This window comes from Gymnoscopelus microlampas, assembly GCF_963454915.1.
Source record: "Gymnoscopelus microlampas genome assembly, chromosome: 17".
Classification (NCBI taxonomy): Eukaryota; Metazoa; Chordata; class Actinopteri; order Myctophiformes; family Myctophidae; genus Gymnoscopelus; species Gymnoscopelus microlampas.
This window is the reverse complement of record NC_139954.1, coordinates 5,302,477-5,324,291: the sequence shown is the minus strand read 5'-3', so window position 1 is coordinate 5,324,291 and position 21,815 is coordinate 5,302,477. Positions and strand designations below refer to the sequence as shown.

The following is a 21,815-nucleotide window of genomic DNA, read 5'->3' as shown; positions in this document are numbered from 1 at the left end:
GCCTATAATAACAATCCCAGAGTAGGGACTCCAGGTTTGAAAGTGGCCAATACTGATATTTTAGAACGGGGAACATTCTAAAAGTCCAAAAGATTCGTCAGCAAAAAACCAGAGTCCTTTGGACCTAATTTGAACACTCAAGACTCGACACATTTCAGCAGTGTGTCTAGACATGAAATATAAATGATAATACAGTATGTATGTATGGTGGCAGATTCAAAGACAGAGGGCTCACTCTCGTCTGGTTAGTTTAGAACCTGCTGCCCAGCAGGCAATGCCAAGATGTCTTTAAAGGAGTATTTCACCCCTAAATTACTTATTTTCTATCAATTACGCACCCTATGAAGCCTTGAATTCATTAGTAGTTTTTGTCGCATTCCTAAGCCAATCATTGATGACTGGTGCATCGGTCAATAGGAGACTCAGTGCGTGCGCGCGCGTGTGTGTGCATGTGTGTGTGCGTGCGTGTGTGCGCGTGTGTGCGTCTGCGTGTGTGTGTGTGTGCGTGCGTGTGTGTGTGTGTGCGCGTGTGTGTGTGTGTGTGTGTGTGCTTGAATTCTTCATGCTGAAAAGGGAAACCAGAATCTGTGTTGGACTGCAAATCTGTCAGGAATAATGAGAAACCAGATCATGTGCAGCAAAACACACACACACACACACACACACACACACACACACACACACACACACACACACACACACACACACACACACACACACACACACACACACACACACACACACACACACACACACACACACACACACACACAGACTCCAGACCACCGGCTCACATTGCTGGTCTCAGGGTCTCAGGTCTGCTTTAATGGTATGGCTCTTTAGATTCTGGCTAAAGTCCAACTGTACTCAGATCTCCTCTCCTCTCCTCTAATATTCCTCTCAAACAAAAAGACCTCTAGCTGCAGTGAGAGGAGAAAAGAAAAAAGAAAGAGAGCGAGAGGGAAAGACAGAAAGGAAGTAGAAAAAGCCTAGAGGCCGACCAATGCCAGGTTGTTCGAGTCCGATGCGATTTAGGAGAGTCCTAGACCACGATTACTGATCTAACACTAACCCAGACTAACCTAGACCTCTGATTACTGATCTAACACTAACCCAGACTAACCTAGACCACTGATTACTGATCTAACACTAACCCAGACTAACCTAGACCACGATTACTGATCTAACACTAACCCAGACTAACCTAGACCACTGATTACTGATCTAACACTAACCCAGACTAACCTAGACCTCTGATTACTGATCTAACACTAACCCAGACTAACCTAGACCTCTGATTACTTTTTTTTCTTTTTTTTTCATCCCACGATTTTGTAACCCTATTTTTTACACCCAGTGCCAATTGTCTATGTAATCCTGGGCACTACCTTCCCTCTGCCACCTAGGGAGGCCAGGGCCGAGCTCATGCCTCCTTCAATGCATGAGAGCCAACTGACCTTCTTGTCACAGAGACAGGGGGGAGTCCTGGTTGGACGTAGCGCGTGGAAGGAACACGTTATTCCAACCAGTTCCCTTCCCCTCCATCAGGCGCCCCGGCTGGCCAGGGGGAGGCAGTATAGTGACCAGGATTACTACATGTTTTTGTGAGGGTATTAACTACCCTATAGGAAACACGGGGAGAACATGCAAACTCCACACAGAGTAGGCCCTTTCGCCAACCCCACCTTGGGTATGGGCACTGATGACGCGGAGTAGAGAACACGCCCCCAGCGCCCACAGCGTCCCCTGTGGGCAGACCTCTGATTACTGATCTAACACTAACCCAGACTAACCTAGACCACTGATTAGTGATTTAACACTAACCCAGACTTTGTCAAAAAGTACAAAAAATCTCTAACACATTTAACCACTTAAAGTTGCACTATGTACCTTTCCTCTTCTACCCTGGATTTGAACCCGGTTTCCTGCTCAAGTGCTGACATTTTTACCATTGAGCTAATTGAGCCGGCCTGCTTGCTCAGGGGATGTTTGGAATATTTTATAATAATAATAATAATACCTGGAATGTATATAGCACTTTTCTAAGTCCCTTAATGTATCATTTTTAAAGACATATTCTGTTCTGGGGGTCTCTGGCACAAAACATTTTCAGATGGGGGGGTCCGCAGCCAAATACAATTCAATTTGGGGGTCCTTGACATGATAACGTTTGAGGACCACTGTGCTATGAGTTCACACATTAAATGGCTGGTAGCATTATCACAGGTTGTTTTGGAGAGAGGATGAAAATGCATCATGGTGAACAAAGGCATGATTACTCCAACCTTCTCTCCAGACCCTCCACACTCTGGATGTGTGTGTGTGTGTGTGTGTGTGTGTGTGTGTGTGTGTGTGTGTGTGTGTGTGTGTGTGTGTGTGTGTGTGTGTGTGTGTGTGTGTGTGTGTGTGTGTGTGTGTGTGTGTGTGTGTGTGTGTGAGAAAAGCACACAGTGTAATCTTTAGTGGTCTTTAGTTGTGGGGAGGGGCTATAAGCCCCCCGGACGATGCAAGCTCAGCACTCAATCTGCTTTCTGTACTGATAAGAGCCAATATGGAACACACACACACACACACACACACACACGCACACACGCGCACACACACACACACACACACACACACACACACGCGCACACACACACACACTCGCAGACATGGGCATGATCACACAGACACACAGATATTCACACATATACAAGCCACCCCGCACGCACACACGCACGCACGCATGCACGCACACACACACACACACACACACACACACAGTTCAGTGGCGGTAACGGGGGAAGCGTCCGGGAGGCTAAGCTCTTAATTTGCTCCTGACCAGAGAGCATTGTGGCTCTGCAGGCCGATAGCCACGGCCAATCCGTCAGTGTCAGAGTGCGCGTGCATGTGCATGTGTGTGTGTGTGTGTGTGTGTGTGTGTCTTTGCATACGGGTAGGTCATCCTATGTGTGTCTTGTGAGGGCTTGTGCACTATGTGAGGGCCAGCTGTCCCCTACACGTATAGTAGAATTCGAGAAAATAGACAATGTGTGTGTAGGCCTGTCACAATTATTACATAACCGTCTAATCGCAATTCTTTTATATAATCGCAATTATTTTTTCCATAATAAAATCAATTCCGTGTTAAAAAAAAAGTCATATTTTTTTAAATGACAAAAATAGTGGCAATAGCCGATCTATAAGCTCAAAACGTGTCGCGATGCGACGCTTTTTGAGCTTATAGATCGGCTATTTCCACTATTAATGTTTATTAGTCATAAGTATAAAGTCATTAAATATGTGTTATTTGTCATATCTGCCCTGTGCAACGTTTGCTTACGAAAGGCTAAAAGCCAAACAGAAATGTGATTTTTATTCATAATATTCCATAAATTTTCAACGACAGAAACGCAATTAAATCGTTTAATCGGAAATATTCGAGTGATAATTAATCGCCAACTTAAATATATAATCGCGACAGCCCTATGTGAAGACCATTCTCCGGAATACTAGAGTTATGCATGATTTACACATAGTTTATTATATCCTAATATCATTTATTTTTAAATAGCAGAGCTTGCACATCTACAAAAAAATAAAAATAAAATGACAAAAAAAAAAAAAAGGGTCACTCATAAAATCTCTGTCTTAAATGTTGATGTCCTCACTAGTATAGTGATACAAACCTGTGCGTGCGCGTGCATGTGCGTGCATGTGCGTGTGTAATATGTGTGTGCTCTCTCAGGGCAGGGTGCTTATCAGAGCACGGTCAGACAGTGGGCGGCGTGAGTGATTACCCATCATTCACCTTGAGAACGCCATCATCATCATCACCACCACCACCATCATCATCATCATCATCATCATCATCATCGGTAGCAGCAGCAGAATCATCTCTGTTCCTCTTTGTCCTCTCTCTCTCTCTCTCTCTCTCTCTCTCTCTCTCTCTCTCTCTCTCTCTCTCTCTCTCTCTCTCTCTCTCTCTCTCTCTCTCTCTCTCTCTCTCTCTCTCTCTCTCTCTCTCTCTCTCTCTCTCTCTCTCTCTCTCCCTCCCTGTCATAATCACTCTCGCGTCCCCTTGTGTATTGTTTCTCCGCCTCTCTTTCATTGGCTCCTGTTCCCCTCTCTCTTTCTCTCTTTAATTTACTTTCTGTAAAAGCTCGATCTAGACCAGAGTTGTCGAGTGCGTCGTGCCCAAAATAGCACAATCTACAGGCTTGTTAGATGGGCTGATTTCAACGCGGGACACAGGCGAGGCAGAGAAGTATAAATCAGGCATATTAACCTCTCTCTAGGCGTTTAGCAGACGCTCTCATCCAGTGTGAATTATAAGTGTGAGAGTAAAACATGAACTCTGGTCAATAAACAGCGTGTTTTATTAGGCCTACGAGTGCCTCAACGAAACTAGGATACCAATTAAAGAAGAAACCTATAGCGTCTACGTAAATAACGTGCTATCTTGAATCACATCTCTAGGATTTGTGGTGGAGAAAGAAAGAAAACAAAATCTACCAAACAAAAAACGTGAGAAGTGACCAAGACACATCACCCAACCAACACACTGTTTATCTGCATAGAAAGAAAGAGAAGGTGGCAAGGAGGAGTACAGGGAGAATGAATAGGATCTATGCACAGCAGCCATATTATCACTTCCTTCACAGGTGTTACCAATGATACTAATGAAGGCTCTGTTCCATTTAGTCTAGCACAGTGGTTTCCACGACCCCCATAACTCTGAGAGTTACACACCTGTAGGGGGCCATTTGGAAGCCCATGAGGGTCCCTGGACCCCAACTGTAGACCCACTGGTGTAACAGAGTGTTTCCAGTGAGCCAACATGCACAACATCAGCACCCTGACTCTGTTTGACCAGAATGGAACAGAGCCTTCATTAGTATCATTGGTAACACCTGTGAATGTCTTCACAATATGGCTGCTGTGAATAGAGCCTATTGTTAGCGATCTCTGTCCCTCCTTCGCTCTCTCTCTCTCTTCTTCTTCTTATCAAAGCCCCTAGTCCTTCCTATCCCGTCTCTCTCAATCTCTGTCAGTTCAACCCCCCCCCCCCCCCCACCCCACGACCAGTGTTGGAAAGTAAACTCAAGTAATATGTAACTTAAAGTAATATACTACTTTTTTCCAGTAACTAGTACAGTAACTAATTACTTTTGGGAGGGAGTCATAAATAAAGTAACTATATTACTTTTTAAACAAGTAATAGGTAATAAGTAATATATTACTACGTTTTAGTAACTTTTCCAACACTGACCACCGCACGCGCGCACGCACGCACGCACGCGCACACACACACACACACACACACACACACACACACACACACACACACACACACACACACACACACACACACACACACACACACACACACACACACACACACACACACACACACACACACACACACACACACACACTGCGTTCTCTCTCTTTCCCTCGTGTATTCTCTCCCTGTGTCTCTCTCTCTCAAATCTTTCACCATTGGAATTGCACTACAAAACGTGCATGTTGTTACGTCGTATGGGTTTATGTCGTCATAGCGCCAACATATGGTGAAGTATGGTAGTGCTGTGCAGGTCATTGCAACAACCACCGATCTTGGAAAAAAAATGAAAACGGGACCGCCAAATAATACTAGGACATGACATATGTGTAAAAAAGAAATACAACTAGAAAAAGTGCTCCTCGGAGCACAAGTCTCCGCCAGGTCAGGTAGGTTATTATGGCCTCCTGGTGGCGCTATAATAGGCCAATGTGAAAAGGGTGGCATTTATTCCTAGGCCTTGCACGGCAATCGGACACTGCATGCATGATTTGAGGCATTTTGTTCTAAAAATGTGTTTTGCTAAATTTGACCTGCTGGTGGCGCTATAACAGGCCAATGTTAAAAGGGTGGCATTTGTTCCTCAACATAGTGTGAATGTGCGTTCAAAGTTTCACCGTAATCGGGCGCTGCATTCATGACTTGCGGCATTTTGTTCAAAACGGGCCACTCCTGCAAACATTACATGTCAACGTTAGCCAATCAGGATGGCATATGAAAAATCAAACAGATCCGTCTTGATCACATGACTATAGAGATCATGTGTACCGATTTGCGTGAAATTTGGATAAAATATGAAGGCTTAATATCAAAAATTGTGTTTTACATAAGTCTGCCTCCTGGTGGCGCTATAAAAGGCAAATGTGAAAAATGCAGGGCAAAGGTTTGTCCTTGGCCTCTAGAGAGTGTGCATACAAAGTTTTACACTGATCGGTGCAGTTATAGGTAAAAACACGAATCGGCCTGTTACAGCGCCACCATGAGGCTGATTTGAACATTTTCAAATGGCATTTCTTCCTCGGCCTAATGGGAATGTGTGTGCAAAATTTCACGGAAATTGCATGCTGTGTTCATGATTTGAGGCATTTTGTTCGAAACAGAGTACTCCTGCAAACTTTGAAAGACAATTTTTGCCAATCAGGATGGAATATGAAAAATCTGAAATGAGCCGTTTCTTTTAATGACTATAGAGATACTGTGTACCGATTTGGGGGATTTTTGGCCAAAATGTGTAGGAGTACTGTTCAAAAATGTGTTTTGCACAAATCGGCCTCCTGGTGGCGCTATAAAAGGCCCATGTGAAAAATTTGGAGCAGAGGTTCGGCTTTGGCATCCAGGGACTGTGTGTGCACAGTTTCGCTGCGATCAAGCCAACGGTGCCAGAGATTAGCTGTACACAGACAAGACAGAATGACACACACACGGACGGACGGACGGACAGGGGGTAAAACATACTCTCTCGCCATGCCTTTCGGCCTGGCGGAGACAATAATAAATACTAATACAAACATTTAAAAACGGTACACATAAGACAAGAGACAAGGACACACTGAGATAGAGAGCCATCTGTAGCCAAGGTGCGGTCTAGCCTGGGGATGAGTTCATCACTCAAGTCCAGTTGGTATTTAAACCATTAAAGGAGAATTTTGGACTAAGTTTTTCTTACCTTTTCTATGATGTTATGATATCTTAGGATGAATGGTACAGTAGAGAAATGTCATAACTCCATCCCGGGTCCGCCACAGCTTAAAACATGCACGGATAGGCCTTTGATAGCATATTTTAATAGCTTTTTTTGGTGAGATCTGACGTTCATAGTGACAGAACACTATGCAAAAAAAAAAAATCTAAGTCTCGCTAGACGAGATTTCAATCTCGAGATTTCAATCTCGTCTAGCTAGACTTCTGTTTTTTTTTTTGACAGTGTTCTGTCACTATGAACGTCAGATCTCACAAAAAAAAAAAAAGCTATTCAAATATGTGATCTAACGCAGTGGTTCTCAAACTTTTTCATGTCAAGGACCCCCAAATTGACACTTATTAGCCCGCGGACCCCCATTTCAAAAGATATGCCAGGGACCCCCATAAGAGAAGATTTTTTACGGCTCTAGCAGTGATTCTCAACCATTTTAATTTCAAGGACCCCCAGTTTGACATGCATTAGGGCTACGGACCCCCATTTAATGGCATTTCTATCACTTGGACCGCAATTTATATTGTACCCTAACGGGTCCATTTGGTTCCATTTGTACACTCTCAGAGTTACAGACCCATAAGGGTCCATTTGGTGCCTAATCTATCATTTAGCTGGGGACCCCCTGGAACTCCCTCAAGGACCCCTGGGGGTCCCCGGACCCCACTTTGAGAACCAATGATCTAACGCAAGGCCTATCCGCGCACGTTTTAAGCTGTGGAGCTTAAAGTTATGAGTTGTGAAAATGTTCTACTGTACCATTCATCCTAAGATATCATAACATCATAGAAAAGGTAAGAAAAACTTAGTCCAAAATTCTCCTTTAAGACCGGGATCTGTGTTATTTTTAGATTTATTTGGCTATTCAAAAATAGCAGATCTACAAGCTCAAGCTATGAGCTTGTAGATCTGCATTCCTTTTTGAAGAATCGTGAAAAATGTGTGCAAGTCTTTGAATTTATATATTTTTTTCAAGCGAACATCTTTAACTCAAATCTTTGCATCTGGGGGTCCCTCGCTGGAACAAAATATTTTCAGATGGGGGTGCGCGGCCAAATAGACCAATTATTTGTTTACAAACATTGGGACTGGACGCACAGGTGACTGTTTCATGTAATCAATTCCCAACAGATCCCCAAACCTGCTGTTTTAGGGTGAGCTTGTTTCAGTTCATTCAACCTCCTCTGTGTGTAGGCTAGTGGGGCGCGCCCTGGCGACACATATATACTTCATCGCGTAACGGTATTGCGCAACGAGAACAGCTGACATACAAGCTCACAACCGCGTCACGGATGCGACCGCTGTGAGCTTGGAGATCTGCTATTCTCGGCCGTTAGGCTCTGCGCGCGACACCTTCGCGGGACGGAGCATAAATTAGTCTTGACGGGCTGCAGCTGCGCGAGCCAAGCAGGTTCTGGTGCCATGATCATAGAGCGCTCCCCTCTGTTCTTATGACAGTCACTGGAGGTGGAGTTTTGAGGACAACTGCTTTGAATTGTTATTATTGTTTACACACAACAGAAACCAAGGATTATATATTTCAAGAGCGAGAGATCACAGTAAAAATCCTAAGCATTCTTCCTCCATACTGGGAGAAAAACAGCATCTGAAAGTTTGATGGGATGCATTTTTACACGTGAGACTGTGACCACTTTTACATTGCATCTTATGAGCGGTGGGGTTCTTTTGCTGCCGACCTGCGCGCGCATACTGTTTCGTATCAGTGTGACGTCGTCTGTTAAGGCGTCTATACATATAATTTTGGGGGTCCTTCACATGAAAAGGTTTGAGCACCACTGATATTATAGCAACATCATTATTTTATTTTTAAACTGTTAGGATTTAGAAGACATTTGTAGAATCCCCCTAAAGAAGCAAAGATTTGAGTTACAAATGTTCGCTTTAAAACATATATCTTGTTGCACACATTTTCACAATTTTTCAAAAATAGCAGATCTACAGAGTGCCGCGCTATGAGCTTGTAGATCTGATGTTTTTGAATAGCCAAAGAAATCTTAAAATGACACAGATGCGTTCCCGGTCTTAATGGATTAAAGGACTAGTTCGCCCCCTTATTTTTTTTATCCATTACACACCCCATGACCAGAGTCTCCTACTGACCAGCCGCCCGGTCATCCAATTATTGGCTCAGGAATGACACAAAAACCAAGAGAATCTCCATGAATTCAAGAGGTTTGTAAATTATAGAGAATAAGTCATTTTGTGGGTGAACCATTCTTTTAAGACTGTATACGTTGGGTCTACAATGCATTAGAAATGGGCTTATAATGCATTCAATATACAGTCTTACATAGGCTTCATAACACTTGCTATAAATGTTTATGATTATGCATAACACAACATGCACAACTTATGACAACATGTATTAAAGGAAGAGTTCACCCAAAACATTACTTATTTTCTATCAATTACACACCCCATGAAGCCTTGATTTCATGGATTGTTTTTTTTTTTTTGTGGCATTCCTAAGACAATAATTTGATGACTGTGTGTATTTCCGGTAGGAGACACAAATAATCTACTTTGTGTCTCCTACCGGATACATTAGCCGGTAGGAGACGGGAATCAAATTATTAGCTTAGGAATGCGACAAAAACAAAAAAGAATCCATGGATTCAAGGCTTCATAGGGTGTGCAATTGATAGAAAATAAGTCATTTTTTGGGTGAACTCCTCCTTTAAGTAGATAAGAGGCGATCCAAGAGAAATCCAAGCGAACAGTGATAGTGGTTACTGGTCGTCCCTTCATAGAGTTAGGGTGACACAGATGTTTGTCGTCACAATTCAGCTCAATCGCGAACCTGCCACAGAGAGAGTGGTGTAAAAAAATACTCATAGTAAAAGTACCAATACTGCAAGATAGAAATACTCTTTTACAAGTAAAAGTCCAGATTCCAAAATGTACTTGAGTAAAAGTACAAAAGTATTGGCATCAAAACGTACATAAAGTAAAAGTACTAAATATTTGAAAATAGCAGATCTACAAGCTCACAACGCGTCGCAATGCGACGCGTTGTGAGCTTGTGGATCTGCTATTTTCAAATAGCCTAGGTATAAAATAGGGCTTAAGTGGTTAATGTATGTTTCATAATATCATAATGTATATCTGAAAGGAAACTATAGTAATTCAAGTTTTCAAATAATTGTAGTGGAGTAAAAGTACAATATTTGCCTCTGAGATGTAGTGGAGTAGAAGTAAAAGTACAGAAAATGGGAAATACTCTAGTAAAGTAAAAAAATCCTCAAAAGTGTCCTTAAGTACAGTACTTGGGTAAATGTACTTAGTTACTTTACACCACCTGCACAGAGATCGCAGCGGGCGCGAGCCGACACCAGCACAGCGCAATAATATAGTCACTTCTGGCTCAACTCTCCGCAAAAAAACGGGTATACAGTCTATACACGCATTTATTACCGCAAATGTATTACCGCAAATGTTCTACTTTGCTGGACCAACGCCTTCCTCAGCTGGGAGGCATCCGTTATCGTCGTCAAGCGACGCGGGCGCCCGCACCAAAGTATGAATTCTCGGGGCTGCTTTCCTTTCCCACTGGTGTGAGCAGGCTGTTAGAGTCCAGCCCCTATAAATCTCTCCCTTAAAGGTCATACAAATTGCCTGCAATTGTCTTCAGTCCAAACGCTACTTTAAGCAGCCAAGAGTTTTTCCTTTGCGGCCTCTTTTTTCTTTTTCTTCTTTTTTTCCCGGGGTTCAACCTTATAAAAGCTCCCAGCATGCAGCAGCAGCAGCAGCGGTAGAGCTGTGTGCCAGAGGTGTATACGGCCCGGGGAAACCAGACCTGGCAGCTTCACGGAACAAATGACTGGATTACCTTAAGCCACTGCCAAGGCCTAATTCTGACACTTAATAAAGTTTGGAGGAAAAGCAGAGGTGTGCGCGTGTGCTGCCCCTGGGTGTGTGTGTGTGTGAGAGTCTAACTAGCTAGAGTCTAACTAGCTAGACAAATAAACACATTGGGTTTAGCCCAGGGGAGGTGTATAGCGGTACTTTAAGTGAGGGCTGCCTGGGTAAATGGAGGTCTCTCTCTCGCAACAAGAGCTTTTCTGGAGGTTGCTGCAACATTACGCACTGCGAGGCTTTGGTGAGGTTATGTTCACAGCACACACACAGACACACACACACACACACACACACACACACACACACACACACACACACACACACACACACACACACACACACACACACACACACACACACACACACACACACACACACACACACACACACACACACACACCCACACACTTAATGCGCTTTACTGAAGTTAAGTTCACAGTCTTCACATACGTTTCATGCCGACGGCTCTCAAAACATTTCCACGTGAAAGAACCCCACAAATTACCTGAATTCCCGACCAACGTTTAAAACCGATCTGAAATCATGGCTTCACTTAAGGATTATCCGCACACACCGCTCTATATGCTCCCATGGTGAAACTTTATTAGCAGGAAACACACAGACACACAGGCGCACACGCACGGACACGCACACGCGTGTGCACACACACACACAAACACACTTTACGCTGTGGGTTTACTGGGGTTACGTTCACTCACACTTGACAAATCGTTGCTTTGCTGTTTGTCGTTAAAGTGAAAACCTTTTAGGCAATTAAGATTAACGACCTCATCTTCACCCCATGAGCATTCTGGACGGTCCCCTGGGGGACCCCGGTCCCCCAGGGGGACCCCGGTCCATGGAATATAGAAGGTTTAAAACTTTTAAGTGGTTAGGATGTGTGTGTGCAAATATATTAAACTATATATTGACCCACAGTGACATCAGACGCTCAGCTTTTGGTCCAACTCGGCACTCAATATTCTGTATACTTTTCCACTATCATTCAAGAAATGGGTCTTCAACAGGGGGTTCGGGACCCCTAGGGGATCCTCAGAGTTACTACAAGGGGGGGGGGGGGGGGGTTCTAGAACTTTTTCATGTCAAGGACCCCCAAATTGACACTTATTAGTCCACGGACCCCCATTTGAAAAGATAAGCCAGGGACCCCCATAAGAGAAGATTTTTATGGCTCTAGCAGTGATTCTCAACCATTTCAATTTCAAGGACCCCCAGTTGGACATGCATTAGGCTACGGACCCCCATTTAATGACATTTATATCTCTGGGACCCCAATTTATATTGTAAAATCAATGTTAATCTAACTCTGAGAGTGTACAAATGGAAGGTCCATTTGGTTCCATTTGTACCCTCTCAGAGTTACAGACCCATAAAGGTCCATTTGGTTCCTGTCCATCATTTAGCAGGGGACCCCCTGGAACACCCTCAAGTACCCCTGGGGGTCCCCGGACCCCACTTTGAGAACCAATGCTATAGCATCCCTATTCTGGTGGGAACAATCGCCAAAAGGGTTAAGGTTAGGTTTACTGAGAAGTGAGGGTTTAAGTGGTTAAATGTCTGAAAATACACATTATCATGAATCCAACATGTTAATAGAATTGACAAATGCATGAAATGAATGTATGTTTTGTTATAATAATCTAAATCTACAAAGTAACTAGTAACTAAAGTTTTCAAATAATTGTAGTGGAGTAAAAAGTACAATATTTGCCTCTGGGATGCAGTGGAGTAGAAGTAAAAGTACTGAAATTTTTACAATACTTGAGTACTTTCTACCACTGTTTATCACTGCTCTTGTGAAGATGGATTCGGTGTCTTCAGGTCAAAATGATTGACTCAACACAACCAGCTTGAGTGTTTGAACCATTATGTTCCAGACACTTAACCTGTAACCTGCGATATACCGCTAACTGCTCAGAGACCTAAGGCTTAAGCTGCACTTAGCCGCTGCCATCAAACAGGACTTTATGGAAAGTAACTCACTGGCAATGAATGGTGGACAAAGCACTCAACCACAGTACTCGAGTCAAAGTATAGATGCTTCTTGTGAAATATTACTCAACTGCAAGTGAATGTTGCTCAGTCAAATTTGTACTTGATTTAAAGTACTTGATAAAAAAATATATTTATAATACTTAAATATTCAAAAGTAGCTTTTAAAAATACTTAAAGGACAACCTATCTTCATATAATTGGTCCTCACTAATGCTCCTTGTAATACATTATGGTACCATTTCTGTCAACTCACTCAGTGTCTCAGAGGAGGGCTGTGGACAGTTCGGAAACCCGCCTACCAGTGACATCATCGATGGGGAATCCAAGCTAATAGAAACGACAGGCTTTCTATTCCTGGAAAGTTAGCATGCTATAATGGAAGACAATGTTCTCGCGTTCATAAAAGAATAAAATACAAAAAAATAAACCTGCCTAACGATGACGTCACCGGTTTCTGAACTGTCCACAGCCCTCCTCTAAGACAGTAAAAACATTGTACCATATTATCATCAGCATTAGTGAGGACCAATTATATGAAGATATATAGGTTGAAAATGAGGCTGTCCTTTATTAAAGATGGGGTGCCGTGATTTTCAGTGATCCCCCCCCCCCCCCCCTGAAACATAATCATCAGGTATTATGGTTATACTAGGAGGAAGATTTTTTTCAAAAAAGTGTACAGAAATTGTTAAAATTATGTTTTTATGTGGACACACCTCCAGTTCATTAAATGTACCTGGTTCTCACCTTAGCACCTCCTCCACCACCTAAGCACCACCCACCTGTCCTAGTCCCTCCTCCTCCTCATGCCCATACCTGTTGTTCTATGATAATGAGGGGGAGGGTATAATTTTACTGTGTCACTAAAGCGCTGTTTCTCTATTGGCACGTTTGACCCTCAAGGTTTCAGCCTCCAGGTAGAAACTCAAAATAGTCAGAGAAGACATAAAACACCATAAAAACACCACCAGGGGGCTTAATGAAGTTCTATCAACCTCATAGACACATGAAAAACAGAAAAAGTGCAAAACCATGGCACCACCTCTTTAAGTATTGAAAAGTAGAGGTATAGAGGAGGAAAGGAAAGGAACAGCCTCACAACATGTCACATTGTGACTCGTGAGTTTGCGCATCAGCTACTTTGGCCCATTTTCACAGAATGCCAGAACAGGGACATGATGGTGGTTAAATGATGCACAGTTACATTTAGTGTGTTTTTGTGGTGTACTCACCCCATGTGACGGGTAGGACATCCACCCCAGCTCCCCTTGGCTGGCCTTGGAGTCCAGCAGGTTAACTGTAGGGAGACAGAGGACAACAAGGAGTGGTTGTTACCAATAGCTGGCATATCTTTTGCCGGTGGAAACCTTGTATGCAGTGGTGGAAAAAAGTACTCAAATTCTTTACTTAAGTAAAAGTACCAATACTGCAATATAGAAATGCTCTGTTACAAGTAAAAGTCCAGAATTCAAAATTGACTTGAGTAAAAGTACAAAAGTATTGGCATCAAAATGTACTTAAAGTACCAAAAGTAAAAGTACAAAAATATTTTCAAATAGCCTATGTATAAAATATGGCTAAAGTTGTTAATGTATGTTTCATGATATCATAATTTTAATTTGTAGTCAACTAAAACTAGACAAAAACTAAAACATTTCAGGTGCTAAAATATCACTAAGGGACCAGTCGAAATTTACAGAAGGGGTCCCTGGAGGAAAATAGGGGAGGCTCATGCCTTTCTAATTTTAGTACAAGGGAGGGTCAGCTAATTTTACTTTGAATCCAAGGGAGGGTCATGCAATTTTGAATTGATAAAATAGTCCGTTTTTTATATAGGCTACCTCTTTAGTACAGCAGAACAGTGGTCAATGACCCCTCTCTATTTCAAAGGATACAAAGGATTCAAATCCAGTAACATCTTGGTCTATTTAGAATCAATGACGGTCGTTAACAAGCCATCAACGCACAGCGAGTGTGAACGACCAAGTCAAATCTATTCAGCGTCTTAACGATGGTGGTTGAACAATTAAAGGTATACGGGGGAGTTCAGAGGTAAATAAACACCAGCAGTACTTTTCCCCGACCACCAGGGGGTGACGCAGGAGGGAGTTCCATAGCGAGGTACTTTTTAAGGGATGGTGCCCCAAAACAGGTTGCTTTATTGGGATACAATATGCGGAAATTCCCGCCCTGCTGGTTCTCTGAATTTGTATTTTTAAATAGGCTCTTTCATGATAAATTGACCACATATATGAAGTTAAACAACTAAATTCTATCCACACGCTATCTTAAAAGTAAATTCTGTGCCTCAAAAACGAAGTTTGAGAGCGTTTTAAAACCGAAAGTAAACGTTCATACGGACGCGCACGGACGCGCACGGACGCGCACATGCGTGCGTTAATTTACGTCCCGGACATAAACATAGAACACATAAACATTAGGGAAAATGCGGATTTCAGAAGGAGGACTGTGTTTCAATGAAGGAAAACACCCCAGCATCATTATATAGTGGCTGATAGAGGGGAAAAATGCTAAATATATATATATATATATATATATATATTTTAAATTTAGGCTTAATGTTCCCTACAATGCCTTTAAGCAACACTTCAACAGGTGTTAGGCATATTAGAGAGATGCATTATCCCAATTTCCAACACAGAGATATCCTCTTTTAAGTGTGTTTTTGTTGCTCATAGAATTACATACACCAGGTAGGTTACAATGACCAATTTATAACTGGATATTCATAATCATTTGAAGTAATTCTGTGCATGTGATTAATTTGGATCTATATGGACAGTTGTGCAGATGCCAGCCTAGCTCCACAAGTAAAACCAGAATCATCATGCCATAATTGATAGCCTAATTTGTTACATGTAGGCCATGGGTTTTCAACTTATGAACCAGGGACCACCACCCTGACTGAGAATCAACCTGGGGACCACTGTTGTGTTGGGAGGGCGATATGGGCGTGGTGTGGGGGGAAAAGCTTGAAATTAAATAATGACTGTTAAGGCCTTCATTTAATGTGTTAATTCGAGGTGAATTAAATTAAAGCCCTTAACAGTCATTATTTAACTGAGATTATGCTAGTGGTCCAGAGCTCAGAAAAGATTGAGAACCACTGATCCATTCCTTTCCCATGGTTGCCCCTATTCTGTTATCTTAACCTTCCATATTACACTCATGTTAACTGGTTCATTGCAACATATATGAGCAAGCACGTGCAATTGATATGGGCACATTTCCTACTAATGATGACTCAACCAGGTAAACCGGTAGGCCTACAGTTTCCCTTGAAATTCTAACTCCCATTTCTGTGGAAGTTCTTGAAATCCGACTTCCAAGTAACTGACAACATTTATGCGTCATCAGTATGATGACGCATAAATGTTGTCAGTTACTTGGAAGTCGGATTTCAAGAACTTCCACAGAAACTTCCAGTTTACCTGGTTGTATGACATACTGTTTCTCAACTAGTGGTCGATAAAATAAAATATAATACAAATCTTCACTTTCCTACATTACTAAATGCATGGTCAGGGACCACATGCAATACCTTCACGGACCACCAGTGGTCCACAGACCACCAGTTGAAAACCCATGATGTAGGCAACAGTGTAGTCACTGTAGTTAATAATTAAAAGTGCAGAGTGACAAAAGTTGTAAACTGCTGAATACCAAATACTCAACTTTCTTCAATCTGACCAGGATTCAATGGGTTTCCCACATGTAAGTTGAGAACACTGTCCATTCTGCTACCACTACAGACACTACACTGTGCGTTTAGCAAGACTGACTAATGTTCTAATCAATGTGGAATGCAAAACATCGGACATATTATCAGTTTTAAATGTCATGTTGTTGTATTTGATGGAGAGGGTTAGGTCTGTCAAGATACACTAATTTCACAATACATACATGATGTTGGGCATATGATATTAATATGATACATTATTAATGTTCTTTTCTCATGTATCATCAAAATTGGCCATAATCTTTAGTTTAAAATAACAATTATAAAGCACTTTAAAAAACAATTACAACGTGCTTTGTACAAACAAATAAATACATTTGTGCAAGCTTAAGGGAGAAGTGAAGTTCTCACTAACTATAAAGGAGGACACATAGACACTAATATAACAAATATAATATAACACTGCATAACTATAAATTCCACAAACCTCATATTTTACCAGATACAGTATAATACCATGTAAACCATCTTAGATTAGATAGGCCTATTTGAGAGTGCAGAGGCATAATTGCTTTGATGCATGTCACATTAACGAGCTTCAACAAGCATCAGCTGACCTCCCCTCTGCAGTGCTTTAAACTGAAAGTGACTGGAGTCTGTTTCATTTCTCTCCAAAATACCTTGAATATGATGGAAGACATGATTAATAATTACTTTGATTATGATAAGCTTTACATTTCATATCATACACCATACAGCAAGAACTCCTATAACTTTCACCGGCAAAAAAAATAAAGTTTTTTTTTTAATTAAAAAAATGATTAAAAAAATATTACGATACAGTATGACATCATGACCATACCTATCATCACATTTTAATACCACAATAGGCTATATCGTGGGACAATATATTGTGACACTCCTATAGGCGGGGAGGGTCATTGATTTTTTAGTCAAATGGAGGGTCATGGCATTTTAAATTAGGGCACACACATTTTCTCCAGGGGTATCCTTCTTTAAAAATCGACCTGTCCCTAAAACTAAATGGGATTTTATACAAAAGACTATGACTAAAACAAACAAAAACAAAAAAATCTGTCAAAATCAACACTGCTGGGGTGTCATGTCCCTTTAAAATGGGGAACACATTGATGTAATAATTTAAAAAAAGGCCTATAGAAGGCTACAATGATCAGTCAGGAACTACAGCTGATGAGGGCAGCTGCCTCTCTCATGTAAACAAACACGGAGGCATGCTTTGTTGTCCAAGCGCTCTGTGTGTGCGTGTGTGTGCGTGTGTGTGTGCGTGTGTGCGTGTGTGCGTGTGTGTGTGTGTGTGTGTGTGTGTGTGTGTGTGTGTGTGTGTGTGTGTGCGTGTGTGTGTGTGTGTATGTGTGTGCGCGCGCGGAGGCATGCTTTGTTGAACATCAAAGCCCAGTCCAGCTGGACAGGACGGGTTGGAGGGGGCACACTGCAGTACACTCTTTTTTGTATCAATACCACAGTGTAGAAATACTCTGTTGCAAGTAAAAGTCCAGCAGTCAAAGGTTTTACTTGAGTAAAAAAGTACAGAAAGGTATTGGCGTCAAAATGTACTACGGTAAAAATGGCTCATTATGCAGAATGTCCCCTCCGATTTCACACACGGTACTTGAGTAAATGTACTTAGTTACTGTACACCAGCGCCCACACAGAGAGAGACACACGCCCGGCTTGGATCTGTGCTGCTTCAGACACATGCACAAGCGCGCACACGCACGCACGCACACGCACACACACACACACACACACACACACACACACACACACACACACACACACACACACACACACACACACACACACACACACACACACACACACACAGAGCTGTCAAGATGAACTTGTCAAAGTTAGAACGGTGTCACCCAGCTTTGGGTGCCACCACTGTCACATTGACGCGTCAACAATTCACGTTTCGGTCTGTATGTGTGTGTGTGTGTGTGTGTGTGTGTGTGTGTGTGTGTGTGTGTGTGTGTGTGTGTGTGTGTGTGTGTGTGTGTGTTAGAGAGGACCAAATGTCCCCACAAGAATAGTAGAATTTGTGAAAGCAGACGTTGTGAGCATCATTTTCCTGCATGGAAAATTGTTGTTTCTGTGGTTGAAAAAAAGATGTTTAGAGATACGTTTATATCATTAGAAAAAAGATTTGGGTTAGTATTAGACATTTATAAGTTAGGTTTAGGGGGTTGGAATTAGAGTTAAAGACGATTTATACGTATACTGCCAGTGTCATGCACTGAAAGATCACTGATCTATAAGCTTGTAGATCTGCTATTTTTCGGCTTTAGGCCTACAGTAAAAAAATAAAGATAATGACCACTTAAACCCCAACATTCCCAACGTCGCATTGTGAGCTTGTCGATCGGCTATTTTCAGCGAAAGCTTTCCCCACAACATACTGGAAACGACACTCGTATTGAGCCCTGAGGGACTCCGGTCACCCAATGGCATTCATAAAGTCTCGGTCCTAAAATGTTGATGTCCTCACAAGTATTGTAATACAAGCCTGTGTGTGCGTGTTCGTGCGCGCGCGCGCGTGTGTGTGTGTGTTTGTGCACAGGACGGTGGGGAAAACTGATGCAAGATGTGCAGTCAAAATGTGGAAGGAGAAAAAAAAAACACGCGACGGAGCCAGAAGTCCATGTTGTTTTGCCAGACAGCGTTACTTGGAAGTTGAGCAATAATAACGTTCTCTGTTGTTCACAGAAAAGCTTGTCGATATTCATTGATACTCCATGTGGGAAAGAACTCAGTGTTTGCTGAGAGACAAAACAAAGATTTTAATGTGATTTTAGTGTTCGTCTTCCTACTCTAGTTCAATGTGCATTCTGCACCACAGAGGAACCCAACCCGTGTGAATGTCCTCATATATACACATAGCATACACGGGCAACGGGCGGCCCGGGGGCCAAATGCGGCCCCCACCTTCACTTAATGCGGCCCGCAGGTTAATATCGGAACACTGATATATTATTGATTTCAGCTGTTACGATTCCAAACATGACCCGCTTTAATTACTTCTACTACATTAGTAGTAGCTTAATGACTAGTATTACAATTCTATTGTCTTTTTCATGTCCAATGTATTTGTATTTAAGTTCATAAAGTTAACATGAGTATAACTAAATACATTTGAAGTTAAATAAAAATGTAACTTTTCAGGATTCCAATTCAAAAGTAGCTAAAAAGAAATCTGAATTCCAATAAAAAAAATGCATCTGCTATTTTTGATTATTTTTGAAAAATGTTGAATGTGTTGAATAATTTGGCACAACACATTTTCAGATGGGGGTCCGCGCCCCAAATACATATCATTTTGGGGTTCCTTGGCACAAAAAAAGCTTGAGAACTGATTTAGAAGGCTTTTGTAGAATCGGCCCTCGGGTCTTAATGGGTTACGTGATTAAAATGAAACGTACTAGAGGTCCAAAGTGTCACAATCATGTTCAATAATAACAACAACATACAGAGACATGTTCAACATATTGGAATGCACACAGCCTGCCTGGGACCCATTGGCTGAAAGGTCAGTTTGATGTGTGTGTGTGCAGAATTTGGCCGTTTTTCCTGATAATAATCATGCAATTAAAAACACTAATTTGTATTTGAAACGGATCAAAAAACATGCAAACTGCATCACACGAGAGAATACTGAATAATCAGCTATAATGAAAATTAATGAACCCATTGTCCCTGATGTCTCTCTCTCTCTCCCCCCCCCCCATCTCTCCTACACTCTCTCATTCGACCCCCAAACTCAACTCTCTCCCCTCCCTCTCTCTCTCTCTCTCTCTCTCTCTCATATTCCGACTGCCCCCATCCCTCTCTCACTCCCCCCCCTCCCTCTCTCTCTCTCTGGAGTTTGAAACTGACTCAGCCTCTTTTTCCTCGCCATGCTGAGAGCAAAGCAGTTCACATCTCTATAGTGTGGGCACACACACACACACACACACACACACACACACACACACACACACACACACACACACACACACACACACACACACACACACACACACACACACACACACACACACACACACACACACACACACACACACACACACTGTCTCTCCCGCACACACACACACACACACACCCTCTTAAACAAAAATGTGCACGCACTCAGAATAAAGTGAAACAGTGCAGACTTATAGAGCCTTAATAGACACACAGGTCCCCGCAGCTGTAGCTTCTATTCACTGAGAAAATATGGGGAAATATTCTCCCTTCATTCACAGACAGACACACATACACGCTCGTGCACACCCACGCACGCACACACACACACACACACACACACACACACACACACACACACACACACACACACACACACACACACACACACACACACACACACACACACACACACACACACACACACACACACACACACACACACACACGGGCTACAAATGGACCATTATTACAGCATCTATTGCAGCCTGGTAGCAGAATAACACTGCTTAACATGTCGGATAAAAACCTTGAATGTCCAAAACTGTTACTTGCTAAAAAATAACCTGTGCTCCAATGGTTACAATGTAGTTTAGTCATAGGCTCTTCTTAAAGGGACTACACCATGAATTTTTACTTTTTCTTCTTTTTTTGTGTGTTTTTGGTCTCCCCTACCTCTCTTCTATCCCCAAAAATACCCCAGTTTGAACACTCAGGCTTTCACAGCAAATCTGGGGTTTTCTGTAAATTGGTCTCAAAACAGGCCAAACTGATTTGGTCCCTGTTGTGACGTCACGTCAGGGTACAATCCCTCCAGTTTTTCAGTTCCAACCAAAAAAATATATATATCTATATATGTATATATTTCTTTTTACTTTTTCCACACAGAACCAGGAGATAACATGCATACAAACTGGCTCAATAGCGCCCCATGCCAAACAGGACAATGTGGTTTTGCAGGTGAAAGTGCTTTATAAGCCAGAGAGAAGTTAGTTGGAATGAGTATATCTGAGGCTTGATTTAGGCTCAAACCTTTTGAAAAACGTTTGAGGGACATAAACAATATGATATTAAATATTATTATTATTCTTTAAATTCATGGTGTAGACCCTTTAATAATTTGTATTGGTTAAATATGTGTAAAAGCCAACAGACAAGACACAACCACATACAAAAATGTTCTTCCCAAAACAGCAACT

The 21,815-nt window shown here is 42.1% G+C and overlaps 1 protein-coding gene across 1 annotated transcript in view; it reads right to left on the bottom strand.

Annotated features, from left to right (window-relative positions):
* epha3 (eph receptor A3) overlaps positions 1-21,815 on the bottom strand; it is a 225,193-nt gene that overhangs the window by 183,816 nt on the left and 19,562 nt on the right. The window contains exon 2 of the mRNA XM_084083917.1: positions 14,147-14,211. Coding sequence (XP_083940043.1) covers positions 14,147-14,211 — 65 coding nt within the window. The remainder of the gene's footprint in view (positions 1-14,146; positions 14,212-21,815) is intronic.